The sequence below is a fragment of the Pocillopora verrucosa genome, chromosome 9 (assembly GCF_036669915.1).
Source record: "Pocillopora verrucosa isolate sample1 chromosome 9, ASM3666991v2, whole genome shotgun sequence".
Taxonomy (NCBI): Eukaryota; Metazoa; Cnidaria; class Anthozoa; order Scleractinia; family Pocilloporidae; genus Pocillopora; species Pocillopora verrucosa.
This window is the reverse complement of record NC_089320.1, coordinates 12,406,583-12,430,466: the sequence shown is the minus strand read 5'-3', so window position 1 is coordinate 12,430,466 and position 23,884 is coordinate 12,406,583. Positions and strand designations below refer to the sequence as shown.

The following is a 23,884-nucleotide window of genomic DNA, read 5'->3' as shown; positions in this document are numbered from 1 at the left end:
AAAGTGAAAGTTACACAACTCGAGAACAAATGGAACGCCAGACACGCCATATAACGCTTATTAGCATTTAGTGATTTTAAAGTCTAATAAGTTTTTAAACAGCGACGGCGACAGTTTTAGGGTCGTTATATTAATTACCTGCTGCTTCTGCCACTGCTTGTTCTTCTTTCAGCTTTAAACACCTTCTCTCGTATTACGCTGTGATACAATCATAAATATTTGAATTCATTAAGCTGGAGAGAAGACCGGAATTGGTGCTTGCGCTTCTTCAGTGTAGAGAGGAAGTTGGTTCGACTTGAGAGGTGATCGAAGTTTCGAATAGTGACACTGCATGCACGCAGGCACGGTCGTGTATCATAGAGACCGCCTTTTACCTTAAACCTAATGAAATGAAAAGAAGGCTAAAAGATCAAACAACCTGGGCAGCTCTGGTTCGTCATGACGTGATTACCTCTCTGTTACGAATTGTACTTAACGGTAGTTCAAGTAGAGTACACACTTACGATTTACAAGTTGATTACTTCCTTACTAGTGGAAAAAATTATTTACAACAGGAACAGTTCGGGCCATAACCATTTCTGGATATCGGTTTCGAGCTTTGTGATTGGGTGAGATCAAAACCAAAACAAATGTACCGTTGCACTTATGTCCTCTCTTTGCAGATATGTCCTCTGACGTAATGTGATAGAGTGGCCAATCATATCCTGTGATCTATCGAGCGACACGCGGCTTGGGACTGGTTAAGAGACTCCGTTGTAGTCATGTCTTCAAGCAAAAGTACTTATTCGAGGGGGTCGGGATAAGTGGAAAATTTGACCAGTATTTTCCGGTAACTGATCTCAGGAAAACATGCTGTTCGCATGATCACTGCGAACCGGATCATTGGCCTTTCATATTATTTTCTTTGAAGTTCTATCGTTCCTTCGTTAGCGCCGTGTGATCGCATCGTTGTTATAGCCTAAACGTGGAAGAATAACTTGCTACGTAAATAACAAAGCGACTTTCGACCAAAAGATGCGTTATTGTTCACGCTTTATTTGCAGTCTTGCTTTATTTACTGTCCTCATTGTTCGACTTGCGACTCCATTGACAACATTTTACACACAAGCTAAGACAAAAGCACAATGTGGCGTCATATCACAATTGTTTTATTTTGTTTAATAGTTGACGATCATAGATTATGGTTCGTCGGCATGAAATTATATATTTTTGACGCTTCGCTGATCTGCTGGAGGTGAGATCGACTGAGAGGTCAAAGTTGTGATAATTTGTCTGCGTCGGGTCACGAAGTCTTCCTTGAATCACAGAAGTTTGGCCTTTGGTTGTTTATTTGAAATATTGTAGGTTTTTGCTGTATCGCACTAAGCCCTCCGTAAAAATTTGAAGTAGTAGATTGTGATGTGATTTTATTGCGGTCCCGCTGATTTTAGCTGTTCTTTTTTTAGTACTGTTTCTAGATCATTGTTGGATTTATTGCACGTTTGGGTGGATTTGTCATAATTTACCCCGTTTATGACAAATTCACACAATGATCCAATCGAAAATCGGGGTAAAGTTGGCTATGGCAAGTCAGTAGGATATATTCCACCTAAAGAATGAATTTCACAGAATTTACCCCGTTTTTCTGGAATTCGCTGATCAAATGGAAAATCTGAGTAAAGATGACATATGGGAACTTAGCATGTTGGCCACTTGAATTTATCCCGTTTTTCTAGAATTCGTTGAAAAAAATGGAAAATCGGGTTAAAGATTGGATATGGTAACTTGGGATCCTTTTTATTTGGAGGATGAATTCTCAGATTTTACCCCATTTTTTGCCAAATTCACCGAAAAAAATGGAAATTCGGAGTAAAGATAGCATATGGGAACTTCGGGTATTATTCACTTGTAACATGAATGCTCAGAATTTACCCCGTTTTTCTCGAATTCACTGATCAAATGGTAAATCGGGGTAAAGATGACATATGGGAACTTAACGTGTTAGCCACTTGCCGATGAATTCGCAGAATTAATCCCGTTTCTCTAGAATTCATTGAAAAAAAATGGAGAATCGGGTTGAAGATTGGATATGGCAACTTGGGATCTATTCAATTTGGAGGATGAATTCTTAGATTTTACCCTGTTTTTCTAGAATTTTTTGAAAAAAATGGAAAACCGGGGTAAAGATTTTTTTTTTTTAAATCTGACTGTCACAATATTTTTATTTATTTTTTATTTATTTTTTAATACAAAAACAACTATATTACTTTAATTACAGTTATATTACTTGTATCACGGCTACAGAAAATAACTCACAGTACAGTTACATCTATAGCTACATTACTTACGTTTTTTGTTTTTTACAAATACGTACGTTACAGTGCAATACAATATTTAAAACCCTAGTACTATAAATGGCGATAGATTGAAAATTTCCGCGAAAGGTTCTCCAAGGTTAATTATCCATTGTTTAAGACCTTGCCAGAAACGGTTGGATATATCACAAGTCCAAAATAGGTGGATGAGAGTCTCTTTATCACTTTTACAAAAAGTGCACTGCTAATTGTCCCTGAGGTTTACCTTGGTAAGAAAGGTGTTGGTGGCTAGTGTTCTGTGCAGTAGCTTAAATTGAAAAACAATCAATTTTGTGATTTTTGTGCATAGAAAAGGAGTTCTGTAAACTGCCTTCCAGTCGACATTCTCTGGTGTTTCGAGCATGCATTCTGTTGCTCGTCAGAATTTTATATGTTAGTCTTTTTGGTTTTGTCGTCTTTAGGAAGGTGTCGAAGGTAGTTTCGTATGCAGTATTACAGCTGTTGAAGTTAGCTTCATTGCTTTTTTGTAAGGCCTTAACAGCTGATAAGATGCCTTGAAAAGTAAGGAAGTTTGTTTTAATGTCGTAAAGCTCTTTAAAATCAGAGAAAGATAGGAAACTATTCGCATCATTCATCAAATGGCCCACTGTTTTAACTCCTGTTACAGACCATGAACGATAGTATACAGGTTTGTTACCGACACGTATAAGAGAGTTATGCCATAGACTTTGCGCCTTTAGCTGATCAATGGAGGAGACATTAGTTTCAAGTGAGATTTCTGACCAGATGTGGAGTATTTCTGAAGTAAAGGCCTCTGCAGTTTTTATAGTTTTTAACAGATCTTGTTTATTAAGGTTGGTACGAAAAAATTCGACACCAGCTAGATTTTGTAATTCATAGTCAAACAAAAGTTTCCATTTTCCTTGATTTTCCGGATCTAGATATTTTTTTACCCAACTTGATTTAAGAGCTTTGTGAACATTTTGATATCAATCATCCTTAATGTGCGCCTGGAGTGAAGCCATTTGACGATAAGTAACATTGATTCATGTTCTACTCAACGACGACTAAGGCTTAACATGAAAGAAGCGTTGCTTCTGTAAAAACAACGACGAGATAAACTTTCAAACATGCAGAGCACACTTAAAGAGAAATATGAAAGACTGAATAGCAATAAAAATAACCGAAGAAGATCCTGAGGGAACTTTGTTGGAAAAAAGGCTAACTTTTAACAAGTCATTACCCTAAGCTGGCATTGCTCATCCCGGCGTCTTAAGCATGAAATGACGAGGAGTGTCATCATTCCTCCTGGATGGGATTTTTTTCCACATCAAGTTACCCCTCCAATTCGTCACGCCAGTTATTGACAGTACCTGGCACCTATTTACATTCGCTGATGAACATAGGGAGAGTTGGAGTCACGTTTTTCACCGAGGATTAGAACAAGAATGGAACTAGAAAAGCGACAACCAATGAATTATGTGGAATATATTTATTCTAATTCATTGGTTTCTAATGATGAATGTTAATAAATTTACTGAGCAGACTTGCTGAACGAAATGGTGACGCAATGCTAGGTTAAGCTTTTCTTGCGTGCAGTGGTCACAGTAGCTGCAATTGTAATAAATTATCCTTGTTACGTCTATGACCATAGTTATCTCAAATGGTCAAATTAGTGTAATTTCACTGAACAAACTTTGCATCAACCACAAAAAAAGTTTTTTCTATAATTATGTAGCTTATTTTCCTACATGGATTGCAAAATACGTTTTCATAACTTTATAGACGATTTTGCGGCCTTAGAATTTCGTTTAACAGATTTGAAACCGTAATTTTATGCTGTATTTGTATTCTTCTTTCCTAAATTTCAAAAAAATCGTCCCCTAGGATTGTATCATTCCATCGTATATTATGGAGATAAGAAGGGAATAATTCAAAATGATGAAACTTTCAGTGGAGTACAAAAATATCAAAACAAGGAAAATAATTGAAATAGTCAATTACAAAACCACTCTGTCATGGAGTATTTCAAGTTACAAAACGCATATTAAAGTACAGGTGAAATACCCACAAATTCTTGAATTCCTTGCAGAAAGGCTCAGACTTTCTAACAAACCTTTTTCTGGTACCAACTCTTTGCAAAATAAGAGACGGGGAATTTCGAAATATCGCCAATAAATCAAAGAACGTTTAAGCAATGCTTTCAAATGGCGTGCTAGTTATGACACTTACAGCAAACTCAAAGGCAAACGACTCCATGGGTTTGATTCCGCGTGACCTCCATTATTTGGTACGGTTGTAGACTTGTCGTAGTTTGCAACCGTTGCCTATGCTTTGATCCAAATGATTAAGAGAAATTTTCCATTATGGCTTCAATTTGAAACCTTTTTTTCGCTAGAATCCGTTTCATTGAGAGTGAAATAAAAAGATATAATGCAGCATTTTGAGGGGTATCATAACTAAACCTTTAATTCTTTAAAATACGTCATAATTTCTCATAGTAGTACGGTTTAACTTACAAGCTGGTGAGAAGAATCAATAAGTAAGTGAGAGAGTTTCGAGCCTTGTTGAATGGCATTTTAGATACCCTCGGTTTCGCTCATTCTATCATTATTAACCCTTGACTGTAACTACGGATTCGGATGCCTTTTAGAATGTATTATGATCTTTTCCTATCAAAGACATCACGCAGTGTAACTAATAACTTATTGCTCTCGGTTTCATTGTACCCACGAATTAAGTACTAACCACCATTCTTGTTCGTTGAGCGATCCCTTAATGCGAGGTAACTGGAAAATCACTGAGTCACTGGAAGTTGTTCATAATGCGTCGCACAAAAATTCCCAGAAAGGTGTGCCTCGAAAAAGTGTCTTCGGTGCATCTGGAGTTTTTTTTTCGGCTGACAGGAGGGAGGAGTTTCCTCGTTTTAAATGTAACTTTCAAGTAATGTCTGGCCTTTAACTATTCTTAATTTCATGGGTTCATTTACGGATGCTCTGGGCAGAATAGTTCGTTTAGCTCGGGATCATGGTATCATGATCGTGGCATCACGATGAAGGTTTCAGGTTTCATCAATAGTTAAGACATGTTTGCGAGAGTTTGGCAATGTGTCTTTGTTAGCACCAAATGTTTGTCGCGAAATCTTTTGTGTCAGCCGATAAGCTAGTTTGACGTTATTGATTTATTCACTATAAGCTATAATTCCAACTAATATCCTAAAAATTAGAATGCAATTGATCTTTAAAGGTGTTATTGAATGTTAAAAATTTCAAATTTTGTTTCTTAAGCTAGCTGTCGAAATAGCCGTGGCCAAAATCTCGGTCCAAAAAAAATGAAAGTTTGATACCAGATGTCTTTCGCTGTCCTTAAAGGCATCCTTAATAATAATACTTTCATACTGTATGACTGTATGATTCAAGCCTGTATTACAACTTTAATGCTGCTGTAGTATATAAGCCAGAGAATAAACATAGTTAAAACGTGCTTAATTGGGCTACAAGCTAAAGTCTACTTCTATATTTTCAACAATTCCTTGAGTAAAAGCTTTCTTCGAATATTTGTCGAAAATTAAGAATTTCTAACTAATTCCAATATTAAACTTAACTTTAAGTCCAATTTTTTCGCTAAACGGTTTTCTCCGTAAAATGACATGCAATGTACTTTCTGATACAAACGCTACTAACAAATATTTCCAAAACGAACCCTTTTGCATCTTTATTATGAAGGAGTTTCTTCAATTTCACTTCTGCTTGCATAATTAAGAGGTAAGGTCATAAATGAGGTATATGTCGTTGATTGAACCTCTACCCTCCAATATTAAATGAAATAAATTGAACAACTTTCATCACTCCTTGTCCATCATCATATCAAAGTTAACATAGTTCTTGCCGTCGTAGATTTCCAAGTTCACATAAGTCTGGAGAAGAGATCAGATAAAGACAAAACCTGTCAAAGAATATCTTGTTAAATTATATTGAGGGGAAGTTTAGTGGGTGAATCCTTCTGAGCTAGGAATCATTCCTAGACTTTTGTATGGTCCCCTTCCCCTCCCCCTTCGAGCACAATAAAACACAGTATCGAAAGGGGGGAGGGATAAAATCGGTAAAGGAGGAGGAGGGGGAAGTCAAGGAATGCTATAACCAGAGGTTTTGATGTAAAATGACAGACCAAAAATATAACCTCGGGGGAAATAATTGCAAACAAACCTTATGATCATCCAGCAGTCGTTTCATCGCAGAGCAGAGCCACTGGAATGTTGGTCTCTTTGAGGGCTCTTCTTCCCAACACTCCTTCATAATCGAATACCTGAAATAGGAATGACTAACATTTATGAAGTAACTTCTATTTCCTTGACATTGATACTATATCATGTTTACTAGTTTGAAGAGAACGGGTAAAAAATGAAGAGGATAATTTACTTTCAGTACCCAATATTGGCACTCTGAGTTCATGTTTCCGAGTATGCCTAAAGAACATCATCTTTCGCCAAACTACCTCGCTTAAAATTTACCATCTTCATTCATCATTGCGCAAAAGAATCACGCGTCGATTCCTAATGATACAATCATGTAGAAATGTTTCACCATGGGCCTAGTTCAGTAAAACGCTTAGTCTACCTCGAGACTCCTGTCGGTTAGTCAAAAGTATTTCAGTATTCAATTTGAGCTAAGAAAAACTGAGAAGTCGTAGAAATAACAAATATAATAATAATAATAATAATAATAATAATAAAGCAGTTTATTAAACTTTCTTGCAGTAACTTACTGAATTAACGAGTTATAATACAATGAAAACTTAATAAGATCAACTATATACATTTCTGTATATGTTAAATACAAATTATATACACCACACCAGAACATGCATCACATTTGTTAAAGATACTTAAAATACTTAAAAGTGAATAAGTCTTTAGTGCACTTCGTTCTACAGGTAGTAATGTTCCTGTAAAAGTACCGCTGATCTGATTTGTGCCTTAGGGTGTAGGAGCAGGTATTGTCTTGGCGTATTGGTAAAGGAGAATGAAGAAGGTGGTTTAAGTCCTTCATTTTGTACATATACTCTTTACATATATTATCTCTTCTATACGCAAAAGTCTTCACCCGTGTTAACTCGAGGGCATCTGAGTAGCTATCAGCAGACGGGAAAATTATCTTAAGCGTCCTTTACTGTATGGATTCAATTTAGTCAGACAGATAACCTGGAATGGATTGCCACACCGGCACGGCGTACTCCAGAAGAGATCTAACAGAGCTTGTATATACCTTTAACATGCTTGCTTGGTCAACGCCGGCTCGACGTAGAATACGTAGAGAGTAAAGCTTCTTGCAAGCTTTTTTATATATGTAGTCAACATGACTATTCCACCTAAGGTCGCTATCGATAAATACTCCTAGAATCTTGTAAGTCGATACACATTCTATACAGTTGTTACCAACAACAAATGGTCTGAGAGTAAAGTTAAAGTATTTTTAACAAATGTGATGCATGTTCTGGTATGGTGTATATAAGTTGTACTTAACTTACACAGAAATGTACATAGTTGTTCTTATTAAGTTTTCATTGGTCTGAGAGTAAAGTTTATGGAAAACAGTACTTAAAAAAATAAATTCTACTCGTACTCACTTTTCGGCAGATGTAAATGCTTCACATTTGGCGGTAGGCGGCAAGAAAAGTTTAATTTTTAACGTAAATTTCCCGCTTATCTTTCTATTCGCGCGGTAAGATAGTGCAGTCCGCAGGTATACTTACAGTTCTTGTGAGATATGTGCTGGCCTTGGCATACGGTACCCTGTCTGCAACAAATAAGCAATTTTTCGGGATGTTTTTCCAGGATAAGGTGACTCACCTGAAACGATATGTGTAACAAAAAAGTTGACAGTGCTTCAACATCCTGTCCCTCAAAGGGAAGATTCTTTTGAGAAAAATTGTAAAGGCATCTCTATAAAACTTGGGCAATCCGACTCGCCCGGTTGGAAACCCATTAGAATAGCCTCTCCACGAGAAAAGGGTTGGGTGGGGGAAGGGGGGGGGGGGAGAAGGTTGGGTTGAGGTAGGGAGCAGAAAATTTAGCAAGTTTCCCGCTTCATTCTGATTTTGCAGGTAAATATCTGTACAATTTCATCCGACCATTATCACCAAACCTCAAAATCCTGCCGGGATCTTTAAGGTCAGTGAATCTACAATAGTTTTGCTCAGCCTTAACTGCCATATGAAAGAAATGTTATAGTCAAGGCGTTATGTCTCGTGGCCAGAGGGAAGTTCTCCACATTACTCTACATACCAATGGTAAACACCTCCCACATCACAATGCCGTAAGACCATCTGCAGAATATAGAAATATTCACATAATCTTAATCGGTAAGTTATTGTTTGGACTTTATGATCAATCTCCATATAATACCCTTCATCACGCACTATAAAATTTGAAATTAATGAGTGCTGATTTGCCAAAGAAAAGAGCTTGTTCTGATAATTATAGGTTTTTCATACATCGAGTTCCCTGGACATGCAGTGGCTATACTACCGCGTCAAACTCTGTGAAACTATTTCCGAAAAGTGTTAACAACACGTATCAGTCTCATACAATGCGGTTGTGTCGTCAAAAAATTAAGGAAAACTGAAATGTTGGGTGAAGATGAAAGAACATATGACACTTCTGCTCTTCAACCGATTCTCGTAAAACTTTGTCAAATCACCATGGAGGTTAACAAAACTGCTAAAAACTCCAGGCTTAACGGGTTAGAGAAAAAGAAGGTAGCAAAAACTTACACATCGCTCATAGTAGTTGATGTTCCATAGAATAGAGATTCTGGAGGCATCCACTTAATGGGAAGACGAGCCTTGAAATTGGGGAACGGCAAAAATATATGAAAAGAACAGTGCTATGAGAACTGAAGCAATATACAATTGAATATTATCTTTCTGAGAACTTACAGTAGAGGATCAACTAAATAAAGAGGGAGGATAGTGAAAGCTATTTATAAAATTATTTGATTAGAAAGTTTATTTAGAGCTCACCTGAGTTTTTCTCGTGTAGATGTCTTCTTCCAAACCACGTGCTAAACCAAAGTCTGATATCTTACACACTTTGTTATCACCCACTAACACATTTCGAGCTGCTAAATCTCGATGAACAATCTGAAACACAACAAGCGAGAGTTGTTCAGAGACGTCTTGAGAGAAACGTAAGCTCTTTTAATTTTGTTCTCAATTTTCATTTTCAACCCTTTTTTCAACTCTCTTTTTCGTACAGATATTCATTTGCTACTAAATATAACCTCTATAGTGGCCTACCATTCAGCGATCACCCCCTTCTTGCGGTCAACTATCAAATTCCGGCAATTCAAACGGAACAATTCATGGTTACTAATAGAGATGTAATTTCTATTCGAGCGTTCAACAAGAAAGCTCACGAGTGAGCGCGGCTAACTTTCAATTTACAAAGTTCTCAAGTATTGAATTTTTATTGATCTTTTCAGGTACACGGCGAAAATCGGCTTAGTGGCAAATCTTCCTGTTATAGATCTTCGTTTTCAGCCGTGAGAAATTCCATTAGCAAAGCCACTGATTATGTAACTTTCGGTTTTTTTTTTCGTATTTTGGTTGCCTTCCCCCCATTAGCCATGAGAATTTTTCAGGTTTTTGGCAGCCATGATCCGAGGCGAAAAATTTCGACAAACTACCTTCGATTGAGAATGACAAAGGTATTCACGGAGTGGCATGGTGCTAAAAGGCACGATATAAAAATGCAAAATGTACTGCGATCATACAGTACTTTTAATATCCACCCTTTTGCAATACATATGAGTTTCTAGGAATAAATAGGTTTCTTGTGATTTCCTCGTTTTTAGTGGTGAAAAATGTAAAGTTTACCTTCATTGATGCTAAATAATTCATGCCATCAGCGATCATCCACGCAAAAGACAAGAGGTCCTTCTCTCTCAGTGATGAACTTGGTCCCTTTTCTCCTGTGTTATAGGTATCCTCAATTCCTCTGCTTTTACGCAGGTATCCCAACAAATCACCATACGCTAAATACTCCAAAACTATTAGGGAGGGATCTGGAATGAAATAAAAGCCCAAGGTTATTCTCGATCAGTCAATTAATCATTCACGTGCATCAGTTAATCATCAAGATGTACCTTTTTCAATACAGCAACCAATTAGATTTACCACATGGAGATGAGGCTGCAAGGAGCTCATAAGGGCCAACTCAGTTTTAAAATCTTGCACGTCTTTTGGCAGGGCATCATCTAGAAAGTAATGTTAAGATACAAACTAAATGATCAGGTTTACAGAAGAAAGCGAACGAGAACCTTCACCATATTTCTAACGGACTCGGACACGAATGCATATACAACTATATTTGAAAGCAAGATTGAATTAAATGAAACTGATGAATTCCGATCTATTAAAGACATTTGAAACATTTTTCAGCCAATGAAAAATGGTGATTAACGTACCTTTTAATGATTTAACAGCAACTTCAGTTCTCAAAGGTCCGTAAATTGCCTTACAAACTTGACCAAAGTTGCCACTTCCAAGTACTTGAACTGTGGTTAACTTTCGACGATCAAGTTTAAAACCATCCACATTTTGATACTCATGAAGAGAACTGAATAGAATTTCTAAGGAAAAATTTTCAATGGTAAGGATGACACACTTACGTTACACTGTTTCTACATAACTAATTACAGGCATGCAGAAAGCGAAAACAAACTAAGGCTCTCCGCAGCTGCTTGCTGCTTTTGTCTCTCTTCTGCACAAGGCAAATAAAGCGACTATATGGAGTCTTCCCTGATTATAATTATTATTAATTTCTTGTACTATGTTTATCTCCTCAAGGGGAAAGTTTGTGCGCCTGTGGATAGAGACAAGTTTAAGGGGCGTTGATATGAAATTTGACATCTGCTAACCCTCGTTCGGCCAGGTTACATATTCGACAAAATGGCGGGTAACAGGGAGAGAATAGCTGTAAGCATCCTTGCCTTAGCGTGCGCACGCATTCCCCCCCCCCTCCCCCTTCCATTCGAGTTGTCTCGCCTTCCCGAGACGAGTTCACAACCTCATGTAAACGGTCGGCTGAATTTTGTAAAGAAATAAGTGAAAAGTTAGCTCGCTTAGGGTTACTCGGGGGAGGGTTGGCTCGGGTACCCGAGACAATATAAATGGGGCCTTACTGATTGAATCTTTTTCAGTTTTGTGAAATCGAATATTATGAGAATGTAGTTGCATGATTGGTTTACTTTGTTTATTTCCGGGGCATTCATTTTGGTTGTAATTTGTTCGTTTGTTCTATGATATAGTTTGATATAGACTGGACTTACCGTCATACACCCTAATAGTGGATTCAGCTGCCCTTTTCTCAGCAATTCGGCTTCGGCACCATCTATTGGCGCAAATACGAAATTAAACTCTTCTTTCGCTTTAATGTAGAAATATAATAAGGTAGAGAAGCATGAAGCCAAACCAGAAGATTGACTGACAGTTATAATTTCATTTTCTGATTTAGACATTTTCGTTGAAATGTTTGTATCCCTTCAAACGTCTTTGTGGTGATTCAGTTTTAACTACGTTTAAAATATGTTTCACTTTCTGTTCAAACGATGATTATGACCTCAACACGAAGATAAAGGAAACTCACTCTACTAGCTTGAAAAACTTTTAGCTAAGAAAAAAATTGAGCTACATAGGTCACCTGAATGTTTCAGAAATTCTCAAATCTGACAATAACAATAACCTTTTATCCACCAAATAAAACACAAAAGCAATATTTACTTGTGAATAGGTGACTTTCTTGTGTTTTAGTAAGTTCTTGTACAGCTCTAAGACGTTTTAATTTGTTGAGAGTATTCTTCAACTTCAATGGTTTCCGGAGCTGAAATTTCCTATGTTCTTCTTTGCTAGATACCTTCCAAACTTACCTTTTCCACACGATATAACAGACGAAACACATGACGCAAAGTACTAGTAAGGCAGCCAATGTGTAGACGACCCCTAGATAGGTCTCAACCTTGGAATCTTAACAGTAAATGTGAGCAACAACAAAATTAGAAATTGTTTAACTTTCTTTAAGAGACGATGTCAAAAATTTATGTGAATTGATGGCACCAAGACTGCCAATAGAAATTGTGATTTTTTTTTACCGCTAAGAGTGTATGTACGACTTAAAATGCTAAACGTTGAAGTGAAAGGGCATTGAATCATATGTATTTCATCTTTGATCGTTTTTCCATACCTTTTTTAAGATTGCAAGAACCTAAAGAATTTATCTTTTCCTAACAGAGAAACTTAGCTGAACACTCATTACTCGTTCCTAGTTAACTAATTTCTTATTTTCTTTCTTCATAGTACCTTTCCGAAAAAAACTCCTTCCTTCAGATTCCTATCATTATTTCTGTCTAAAATTTCCGGCTTGATGCAGGTACATCAAGGTTATGCCTTGCGAAAAAAACTGGTATTCCTTGAGATTTGTCTTTTACATTACTGGTTGATCTTCAACGTACTTATACACCCACCTTCCTCTTTGGTCTATTATACAATTTTATATCTTTGTTGCTTTTCTACTCAAGCTCTATCATTTCAAAATTCCCTTATATTTAATCTAAAAAGAGGTCGTAATGCAGTTCTTCTAACTTGAGGTTCATGACAGTCCTCTTTTCGGATTCTTGGTGTCATGGGAGCCCAAGAACTGAGGGACACAAAATTGACTGACTAAGGGAAATTGCTCAAACTGAAATAGTTAAGAGAGTCCCAATAAGTCAATCTTACAAGTAAAGTGACTTCGCAACGAAGTACACACACTAACTGTTTCTCACTGTAAAATTCTTCACTCCTGCAGGTCCTCTTCCAATCTGGTTTATGGCAAATACCTTAAGGAAGAGAAATCATCGTATTCATTAGGGAGGGTTGTTCCTCAAGAGCACAAAAATAGCTTCTTCCTATGGAGCTAAGGTTAGACGTTCTTTTTCAGCCATCGTGTGCTTTACAATCACCTATTCTTCATGAACCTTAAGAGTTTCATTTATTCTTAAATATTTAATACTTTGTTCTTTAGTTGCTTTAGACAAACTTTTTTTCTAAAAGAGATTATAAACTGATTATTACCTCGGATAAGTAATAAAATGTTTCTACCTGCAATTTATAAGTTTTTCCCGCCTTTAAATCAAACGTTGCTTCCATTTTCTTAGTGGCAAGAGTCTTTGTTTCTGAGTTATCATCTTCTCTCATATATGTCACGTGGTACTCTTTAATGATTCCGTTCTTTTCCTTTAGTGTCCAAGTTACAACAACAGCCATTTCCGGTTGTCCGACAAACACTTCCGGTTTACCTGGAACTAGTTTTTTAACAGAGATGAATCATAAACTTCTAATCGTGAAATGAACTGTGATGTAACCCTAAGTCTCTCCACCGAAACGATGGATAAGTAGAAGGGAATTTGTGTGAGACTCTCTTTAGTCAAGAAGCCGATCATGACTTACCTGATCCGTTAGTCCTCACTGTTATTTCCGAGAGGCTTGCCTCAATTCCATGTTTCATTCTCGCTACTTCGCTCACTCGGTTCTTAGCGTAGATTTTCATGGTGTAGTTTACATATGAAGTAAGATTTCCAACAATAACGTGAGTGACATTGAAGCTATCCTTTCTTGGTGTGAAAATGACGTCACTCCCGCAAGCTTTATTAACGCACTTGTTTTCTTCTTCACCCTCACACGGCTTAAGGCAGTCGACGTTGTAAGACACGTGGGTCTGGTCACCTGTTACTGCAGGAGGCTGCCATTTTAACTCCAACGCACTTCGGTTAACGAAGATTACTTGGACATTTTTCGGGGCTGATGGTATAACTGAATTAGGATATGTTGTGAGAAGAACACAAGAATATTTATTCAGGAATCATATCTTATGAATTATATTTAACAGTCTATTTTCTTCATTATTTTTTTTTAGGAAATCGACCATGTAAACTAAGTGACACCTGATCAAATGGGCCATCACACGTTTCCTACACCTATATATTTAAAATTTATCATTTTAGTCTGCTAGAGCAAGATTTAAGGAAACATTCTAACGGATTTGGTGTTATTGGTTTGCTGTATGGCTAGAACAGGAAATTTCGTCATATTTGATCCACAGATCCTCATACCGTAGGTCAAAATTAATCGCAAGTGAACCAAAATTTCGAGATATCCACGGTAAAGTGATGCACTAACAACTAAAAATAAATATGGAGAGTTGGATACAGCTTGGGACCACAAATACTTAACCAAGTAAGTATAATCGAACAGATGCCATTCACATTTCAAAGCTATATTTGCATCTGTACCTGTGCAATTGAAGCCATTCCCTTCGTTGTATTTACCTTCTGGGCAATCTGAAGAAGGAAATGAAATCGATATCTTGATAACGTCGATTTAAAAATTTTTTTCGATCTCAGCCAAAGACAAATAAGTTGAGCTAAACTGTGGAGTTTAGCGTTTTCTTCAATAACCAGTGACGGAGGGAAAGGCCATTACCATCGGTCGTAGCCTACATTCTACAAGCCATCCCTATCACTAACAAGTCACTTTCCAAACGACTAAATATAAAGATTTTATTCATTTTAACTGGGATTTCACGTACTCAAGTGGAAATTGATCCTGTCAAATTTGAATTTCATTTAGTTTAAACTTATGCTCGTAATTGACTATGGAGTTATCAGTTGATTAGATTCTTAGAGTAAAAGCTTCCGCCATTCTATTATTTATGCTAAGAATAAATCGATCTCAGCCAAAGACAAATGTGTTGAGCGTTTACTTTAGTAACCAGTGACGGAGGGAAAGCCCATTACCATCGGTTGTAGCCTCCATTCATGATACAAGTCATCCTTATCACAAACAAGTCACTTTCCAAACGACCAAATATAAAGAGTCTATTCATTTTAACCGGGAGTTCACATACTCAAGAGAAAAAAAACTTATGCTCGTAATTCACTACGGAGTTATCAGTTAATTAGATTCTTTCCTAAGAGTAAAAGCTTCTACCATTCTATTATTTATGCTTGGAATAAATCGAGTTTTCTCACATTAATGCTTATGCTTAATTATGTCGCACTGAGAGCTGGTCTCAAGAAAAAGCACCTCAATTAGACTGTAGACGAAGACCAAAAAGGAACGAGGAAGGTTAGGGGGGGATGGCGAAGATTTGCAATGATTTTGAGTGATGAAACTGAAATATATAGGGGATAGGTCTTCAGGATACACATTCCAATTTTTTTAATTGTCTAATCAGAGAGAAAGGTGCTTTTTTCGTCTCCCTACAAGACTTTGTCTATTTCATTACCAGGCTCATGTTTACTATATTTTTTATTTCTTTACTTGACGCTTTCGACTTTGCTGACACCAACACTGTGCAGGACACGTCTCGCATAATCTATGAAACTAGTACTGAGCTTGTTCACTCAAGAGAGTCTCTGTCGCAGAGCGTCGGGACGCAAAATCCGAAAGTCTGGGATTTGATTCCTCGTGGAGAATCCAAATTTTCTTTCTCCTACGCCCGTAACAAGGCGCAAAAACGCTTATACTCTTTTTCGCTCGTCGAAACCTTTTTCAACATATTGTTAAACATAAGCTCTCAGCTACTGGAAAACACCTGCGTAAAGCCCACAATCAGAGTAACAAAGATCTACACGAACAATTTCCCATCCTTAAGAAATGTTGTAGGAAATTTGAATGCTTATTTTAAGAAATGCTCTTTATCCAAGGAAAAAACCTAAACTGAACGCTCAATCTGACTCAATTAAGGAAAAACTATTTAGTACTCAACTAACACTCTCTACATTCCACATTGTGGAGATTTTAACCTGATGCAAAGAGACTTGAACACGCTTTCCTAGTATCAAAAAGACTCATCGGAATCTGACCTTTAGAATTTGAAAAATGATGAACGAATCGTTGGAACGTCATTTCAATTGATTTTCGCTGATTTTTATTCTTGATACTCTATTTCATTACCGAGCTAAAAATTGATCATCTTTTCGTCTAATCATGTTGCCAGCCTGAAGAATTATTCAGCGCTGCACTTCTATGTTACTGTAGTTATACATACCTTTGCATTCTCCTCCTACATTTCCCATGTCTTCTTTGCATATACAATTTCCTTTAAGTGAACTGATATTCCAGCCCCCATCACTTTGGCAGTTCACCCTTAAAACACCTTGCTCGTGGACGGCATTCTTAGTACAATTACTTACGACTGGAACTGAGTTGTTTGCTGGAGCCATTGTACGTGGTAATTTCACCAAACCACCAACATGAACTGTCTCTGGGCAGAAGTAATATTTAACAGCGACGGAGAGAAGGATGCTACATGAACCTTGGTCATGAAAAGCCAATACGATGTACTTTTCTTTAACATTTACACTAAACGTTTGAGACACTCTGATGCCAAGAGCTGACGGAGCTGTTCCAGCAATCTTGTCAAAAGAAGCACTGTTTGTTAGGGGGTCGGGTTGCGTTGATTGCCCGGACTGATGTACGTATAAGTCAAAATACTCTTTACAATATTTCCCTCCATTTCTCAGAGAACAGTTACCAGTTCGGTACTCAAGAGTAATGTAGACTGCTGTCACTTCTCTGTGGACCTCAATAGGATCACTTCTAAGCCAGTTGTTTGGTTGTGGGTATGCATCCTCAGAAATATCACAGGTTGAATAATATGTCTGCTTCCCCCACTATTAATCAGTTGAAATAATATATCAGGAGGTTATTAGGTTTTATCCATTTGAAAAGAAAGAGCTGTTTTCGATTGTAACCAAGGCACACTTGATTTCACTCATTATAGCACTGTGTTTTTAGGGGTTTTAATGATGAACATCTAACATTTTAACTTCCAGCTTCAGTGAGTAACGTAAACATATTGCTAAACGAGAGGTAAAAATCATTTAAACGAAGACAACCTTTCATTCCTTCTTGATCATTTTCAGCTTAAGAAGATCATTTTTGATAAGAAAGGGGCAAAATAAAAAGAAAAGAAAATGTTGTGATAGATCGTGTAATTTTCTTTAAATAAATACTGAAAATTCGTTTCGGTATTTATTTAAAGGATAAGAGTGCGTACGAACCATGTAAAATTAATCTTCAATTTAAAATGACAGATGTAAAAAATATTCAAGAGTATTGAAGAATATAAATTAAACCCAGACGAGGTCCGATCAGAAATTTTCCTTGCGATCTAGAGACAGCCGGAGCATCCAATCTAAACCAAAAATAAACTGATTTTAATGATTGGTATTTGAGAAACACTCCTTCATTTTCTGTCGCATTGTGAAGCACAATCAAAACTGAAGACAGCTAATTTCCCCAAATCTTGATAACTATTTTTTCGCTGAAAGGTGACAATTCTCTTTCTCATCTAATTTTGATTCTCATCACCAAGCGAAAACGACAGTTGAAAAATGTAATCATACCCCGATCGGCCCACCGGACTGCGACGGCGTAAAGGTCGGATTAGTTGGCTTTGATGATACCCAAAACCATATCTTGCTTGGTGTTGGCTGTTTCTCTAAAATAACTACAGAGAAATATGTTGAAAGGTTAGTAATGAAGTTGTGTAAATATGACAGCTTTCTGATTTGACAAAAATGAACACTGTGTGAAAAAAGAAGGACAACTCGCATAGACACGTTAATCCATGTGGTAAATGCATTCCCTTTTCATTACTATTGACTGTCATGTAACTTCCTCGTGAGCACGTGTGATACAAAGAGAGAACCACTTAAACAACAGGGCCCTCCCGGTGTTTATATAGCCTCAGTTAAACACGAAAGGGGCCAGGAGAAGTTATTCAAATACGAGAAGTAGTCGAAAGCTTCCGAAACTTCCTCAAATTCTTTCCAGCGTGCCCCGAATTGTAAGATAAGGCCACTCTGACGCAGCAAAAGTGCTCAATCACTAATATACAATATTTCTCCAGGCGAAGGCGCGAATCTAAACCTTCACAATGATGCTAACGTACCTACATCTTAACACTTCACGCGTGCAGTATTTAGTGATCAGATATTTTATGACAATGAAAAATCGTTCCTTTCAGGTAATGACGCTCTCTCAAGTACATTAACGAATAATGATATAAGTTTACTATTTGGAAAAACGGTTAATTTTTTTTTCGGACAATTATTATTGACAGTAGCCCTTATTAAATAGGGAAGGACTTGAGTAACGTTATTAAAGGTCTCGTGTAGTTAGCCGTTAGCCGTAAAACGGCCAAAAAATTCATCCGATAACCGTAAAAATGGATTAATTTTGACCATAAGTTGTGAAAAAAGATTCACGCAAAACTTTTTAGCTTAACCATACCGGGAAAAAATCAACCGCTGGCCGTTAAATTTGCCAAAATTTTAACAGTTAGCCGTAAAATCCATCACCTCATTAACACCCTCTTTATTGATCACACATACCTTGATCAGAGGATGAAAGTGTCACAGAAAGTAGAAGATTTGAAACTGTGATCAAAAAGTGATCCATACAGCATATGATGAACGTTGACCTGTGGTTGAATCAAGAGGTCAAATACATTATCCCTATATGAAAAAAGGCAAAGTAACTACAAGGAAGCAGCTTGTTTCATACCCCAACCCCCCCCCCCCTCCCCCTCCCCCTGTCCCCTTTCCAGGATAATGGAACTTATATTTGAAAATAATCCTTTTTAACGATGTTACCCCAAAAATTGAAAAAAAAGAAATGATTACTGCAAACACTGGGTGCATGTAAGAGATTTAGCTGAAAGGTTTGCATCGCTGTATGCCGTTGTAGGATGTTTGATTCTTGATGTATATCTACTTATAAAGTCTTCCAAGTACCTATTGCATTACTGTGCATGGCTGTTTTCTATACAGCGCATTTCAGATTGATCGACATTATACAAAAGATTGTTCGAAAAGTGATGATAAATTGAAAAACTTTCGTCTGAAAAATGCAAATTTCCTATATCAGCTTACTTACTGTTAGCGTCATGTTAGAATCATGGAAGAATCATAGAAGTTCCCTGCTGACATATGTACATGCTTGTCAAAACAGGTGCCCATAACAGAACTCGACTGTCGCTTTACGTTGCCCGGTTAGGTGTCATAAAACTGAGGCGGGAACTGTTGGTAACGAACGAATCAGGTCATCGTCGAAGTAAATAAGTCGATCAGTCTTGAGTAATGATATTATGTTCTCTGACTATCTCTTAGTCAAAATGAGCCTCGATTTCTCTAAAACCGTCTCGGTTGATATCAGTTTAAAATCTGGCTTGTTTGCATATCCGCTGCATTAAAATATCATATACTGTAGATTAAAGTTAGTTAAGGACAAATCTTGACTTGGCAGTCACAGATATGCCCCACAATGTCCTGCCTGCACTGTCAGTTTGACCTAGCAGTTTTGACTCGTCAGTTTGTCACACCTGGTGGTGTGACAAACATTCATGTTGCTTTCTCTTAAGTCACTCATTAATATGCTTCTGTCTAAGCTTTTTTTCTCTTTTTTCTCCGCCGTATGCAAGAGCAACCGGAGCCATTTTCTAACACTCGTATAGTATGCATAGTTTCGTGTTCAAAAACAAAAGAAAAAAGACCGAATTATGAAAAATATAGCCAAACTGGCATAACTGTTAAAATTAATACTAATCATGACGGTGTCAAAGCGAGGGCGATCATGCTGAGGATTGTACCTGGCTCATTGCGATCTCCGGTCATCGCGGTGAAGCAAGCCTCAGAAATTACATCAGCCGCCCATCGAGTAAACAACTGAGAGCTTACTCTGACACCCTTCCAGTGCGTCGAGTGGAAGGCCACATTAGTCTCAGCAGCACGGCGCAGTCACCGCGAGCAATGTTCCTGTGAATTCGACCGTCGTTCATTTATAAAATACCGCCTTGAGCAGTTTGTTTTCTAATTGCCATGCGAAAAAACCGCGTGTGTTTATGAGCTTCAACTCGTCCGGATTTCAAGATTTATTTTACTTTTAGATTCTGCATTAGAGACTTAAAAAACTTCAGGCAAAAGTGTCAAACTCAACCTGCCGCGCCGAAGTATTTCAGTTTTGTAAACTATTGCAAATTGTGAACTTTGACGGTTTGTGATCTTTTATAGTTTGACATTTTTGACAGCTGTTAGATTATTTGAACCATTTTATCAGAGATTCTGATTGGCTCATTGTAGTGTGTTTTACGAGAGTATAGAGCATGCTGACCACACTGTTGTTCAATTATTATATTATAAAACAAATAGAGACATCGAGTGTTTCTCTCCACTTTTTGAGTACTCTAGTTGCTTCCTACGGTAAGTGCTTTAAAACAGAACTGAGCACAGGCAAGGCTTTGAATTGGTTAAATAGTGTTTGTGGATTTCTGTTGTTTCCTGTTCCCGTTAGGTGTGCTCGTGAACGGAATCTGTGAAGCAAACCGTTTGCTCTCTCACCAGTTCCGCCAATCCGGACACTTAACAGCATAGTCCGAATGTAGGCATGACTTTCTAAGAGTACTATACTTTACTGAATGCCTGTCAGGTCGTTGTGAAACTTCTAAAGTGCTCGTGTAAAAGTAAATTTGTGATTACCCTTCGATATACACGTTTGGCTTCACAGAGGACACAGAGTAAAAGTCTTGCTCAAGGTTGTAACCTCAAAGGTTACCTAAGTGACCGAGCGGACAATTCGAACGCACACAGTAATCTTTATTAATTTTAGATGATAGCGCTACGACGTTAATTTGCTTGATGAGAATAGTAGTTGAGGTTGCGTGTGGTTCAAACTAAAAGAAAATACAACAAAAACAAAACTAAGAAAAATGAGTTGCGAAATGTAACATTAACCAGGCGATTGCACGGAAAACTAAATACGAGAACTACACCAATAATACATACAAAAGGTAAACAACGCAACTGTCAAAGAAATAAAGACTTACTTTGGTATAACTCCTAACGGTAGCAAATAGCTTGTAGCGATTATCTAGCGGCGATGATTTAGTAGCGATGATTGAAATAGAATCTTCACGCGTATACTTAAATGGGAATTGATCGGGAATAACAAACTTATTGTGTAATAACCACTAACTAACAAAAGACTTATTGATAAAAATGAATCAGAACAAAAACGATAATAAAGTATGTATTAACCAAGCGTTTCGAAACTGACAAAGATGTTGTCACGTTCGGTACGAAATATGATCATGGTGATACAAATCTGTAGCTGATCAACGAATTAAGGACTATATTTGTTCGTAGCAATCCTTGGTTGAGTCTGTATAACCTTAAATTCTCAAGCCACGTTGGTTTTCTTTAAATCATCACTATTCGTTTATCAATGATTGTTACCCGAATTTGCATATGACCACTGAACCGTGTCACAGCGCGATGGCAAGGCCTACGCACACATAATATTGAAGTCTGTAATATTTTTGTGTAGCTTACACGATTTGTAAACCACGCTATGTCATGATCCAAGATATTTATACCTGGCTGGATTCGTCACGGTGAACGGAGCGCTTGTCACGTGCTTTACTATCGTCGAAGATAGGTTCCAGTCTACGCTTGGCTAAGTTACGTAAGCTTCAAAGCTTTAGAGAGCGACCAGTTGGCAATGGTGGCTGACTAACACGCTGTCGAAGATCGTTTTTTATCTAGTTTTTAGTCCATATTTGTTGCTTAAATTTCACACGCCGGCTTTCCTACAGTCGGCTTGTCTTCTAAGTGCGAATTACAGCGTGGAGTTGTGCTCTCCCCAGCCAACATTTCACGGTCTGGACCTCTAGTGCAGGTCGCGCCACCTTGAAACTTGGGAGTAATTATTGACATTTCACGTAAGTCATTTACCGCAACGTTTTTTATCCTGAATTTCTGTTTATACTACATGCTCAGTAAGAAAATTACTTAACCAGTCTTTTAAGTACATGCTAAGATAAAATTTAGGTTAAACTGCAGAATACCCGGCCACCCATGGAATTACATGTCATCGAATACGAATAGAATAAACAATTTTTAGCCGACTTCCTGTAACCTTGGCAGTCTTTTAGATTCTCTTCATAATGGTTCAGATAAGCATTGGTGTTTATACTTGGTAGCAATACATGTGTATTGGGCCGTTATTCGGTAGACTACAACTCCTTTTCAGTTACTTGTTTGGTTTGGTGAATTCATCACAATACTGATATACATGAAAAATTACACTCTTTTGATGGGTTGAAAATAGCTAGGTGCCTTTTTCATTTACCATTAGTGAAAAAGTAATAACTAATGTACAAAATGATATAAACTAGGCTCAGCAACAATAGATCACATTAGAAACCAATCAGATTTACACAAAGTAGGTTGTTCCGATTGATGCATGCAGTAGCTGACAAAAATAAACAAAAGCTTGGATACTTTTATTTGTAATGATAAACACTAACAAAATTGCATTTCTGAGTAAGAATTCAGCTGAAGGACAAATTTTGATGGCACACACTTCATTTAGTCAATACTGTCAAATTTATCTGCCATCAGTTTGTTGATTTCCTGTAAATGTGTATCTTTCATGTATACATTATGAATAATTAATAACTTGATTTATCATATGATAAGCACTTTTAAATTTTTCAAATACTTTAAACTACACACATCCTTTGAGCTCAACATTTGTTTTCTGTGAAAAATTTACTTGTGCTTATTTAGAATACCAAAGTACACTTTAATTAACTTAACTTAGACTTGAGTTTTTATGAAGACAGTTTAATGAAACTGACATTTGTTATGTTTATAGTTAAAAGTTAGAGCTACTTGATGTGGATTAGATAACCATCTGGTATCCTCGGAGACCCAGGGTTCTAATCAGACCTGTAGACCCCTTAAAAGCACTGTCTTAACAGATCAGTTCCAAACTGTCACAATCATTCTGAATTTTGATTGGTACCAGAAGTTCAATCTTGTTCTGGCAAATGAGAGTGAAGCAGGTCTCACAAGTCCTCTTGTGTGCTCTAGCACAGAGTGATACATGAAGTTCAGTTGCTTACCATGTTTGTTTTGGACCTTTTTGTACAGTAGATTCGCACTTTGCATGATGATGTGAAGTTGACCCAAGTTTGCATTATGATGTCAAGTTCACCTATTCATTTCTCCACATAACGTGAATTTGGTAGACTCACTGGCATGAAATTACAATTTCAATAATAAGAAAACTTGAAAGCTTCTGGTAGTTTAAATCATATGATACCATCATGCACTTGCCTGTACATTGAACTCTGCTGTGTTTAAGTTATGTCTCTGATTACTGTTCCTGAAATCTATTATGGTGACACTCTATCTCTATTGAACTTTCTGTTAAATAAAATCTCCAGGTCAAGTTGTAAATCTTATTGGGTTAAAAATTATTAGCAACGTTAATGTAGTGTTACTTCAGAGTACTTAACTCAATATATGATTCATTAAAATATTGCTTGTGTTCTGATCTTGTAATGCACTTTTCTTTTTTCCCTTGATTCTTCCATTTGCAACCTCATGTCTGCTTACCTCAACTAAAATTTTCTGTGTTCTTTATTGAAAATACAGTCCCACAAAACCTAAATAGAATAATTTTAGTAAACGTTTTGCTTTCAA

At 37.1% G+C, this 23,884-nt stretch overlaps 1 protein-coding gene across 1 annotated transcript; it reads right to left on the bottom strand.

The window, feature by feature from the left end:
• Window positions 1-5,793: 5,793 nt before the first annotated feature.
• On the bottom strand, window positions 5,794-20,175 carry LOC136283491 (ephrin type-A receptor 4-like). The gene is made up of 19 exons (XM_066172447.1): window positions 20,075-20,175; window positions 18,731-18,819; window positions 17,741-17,844; window positions 16,381-17,005; window positions 14,621-14,668; window positions 13,779-14,141; window positions 13,431-13,633; window positions 13,105-13,168; window positions 12,221-12,317; window positions 11,624-11,685; window positions 10,760-10,924; window positions 10,439-10,549; window positions 10,170-10,357; window positions 9,315-9,434; window positions 9,066-9,136; window positions 8,578-8,618; window positions 8,046-8,142; window positions 6,500-6,599; window positions 5,794-6,210 (listed from the first exon to the last, which is right to left on the bottom strand). Exons 1-19 carry the CDS (start codon window positions 20,173-20,175, stop codon window positions 6,139-6,141), a joined length of 2,721 nt encoding a protein of 906 aa, XP_066028544.1. The 3' UTR covers window positions 5,794-6,138.
• Between the last annotated feature and the right edge of the window lie 3,709 nt (window positions 20,176-23,884).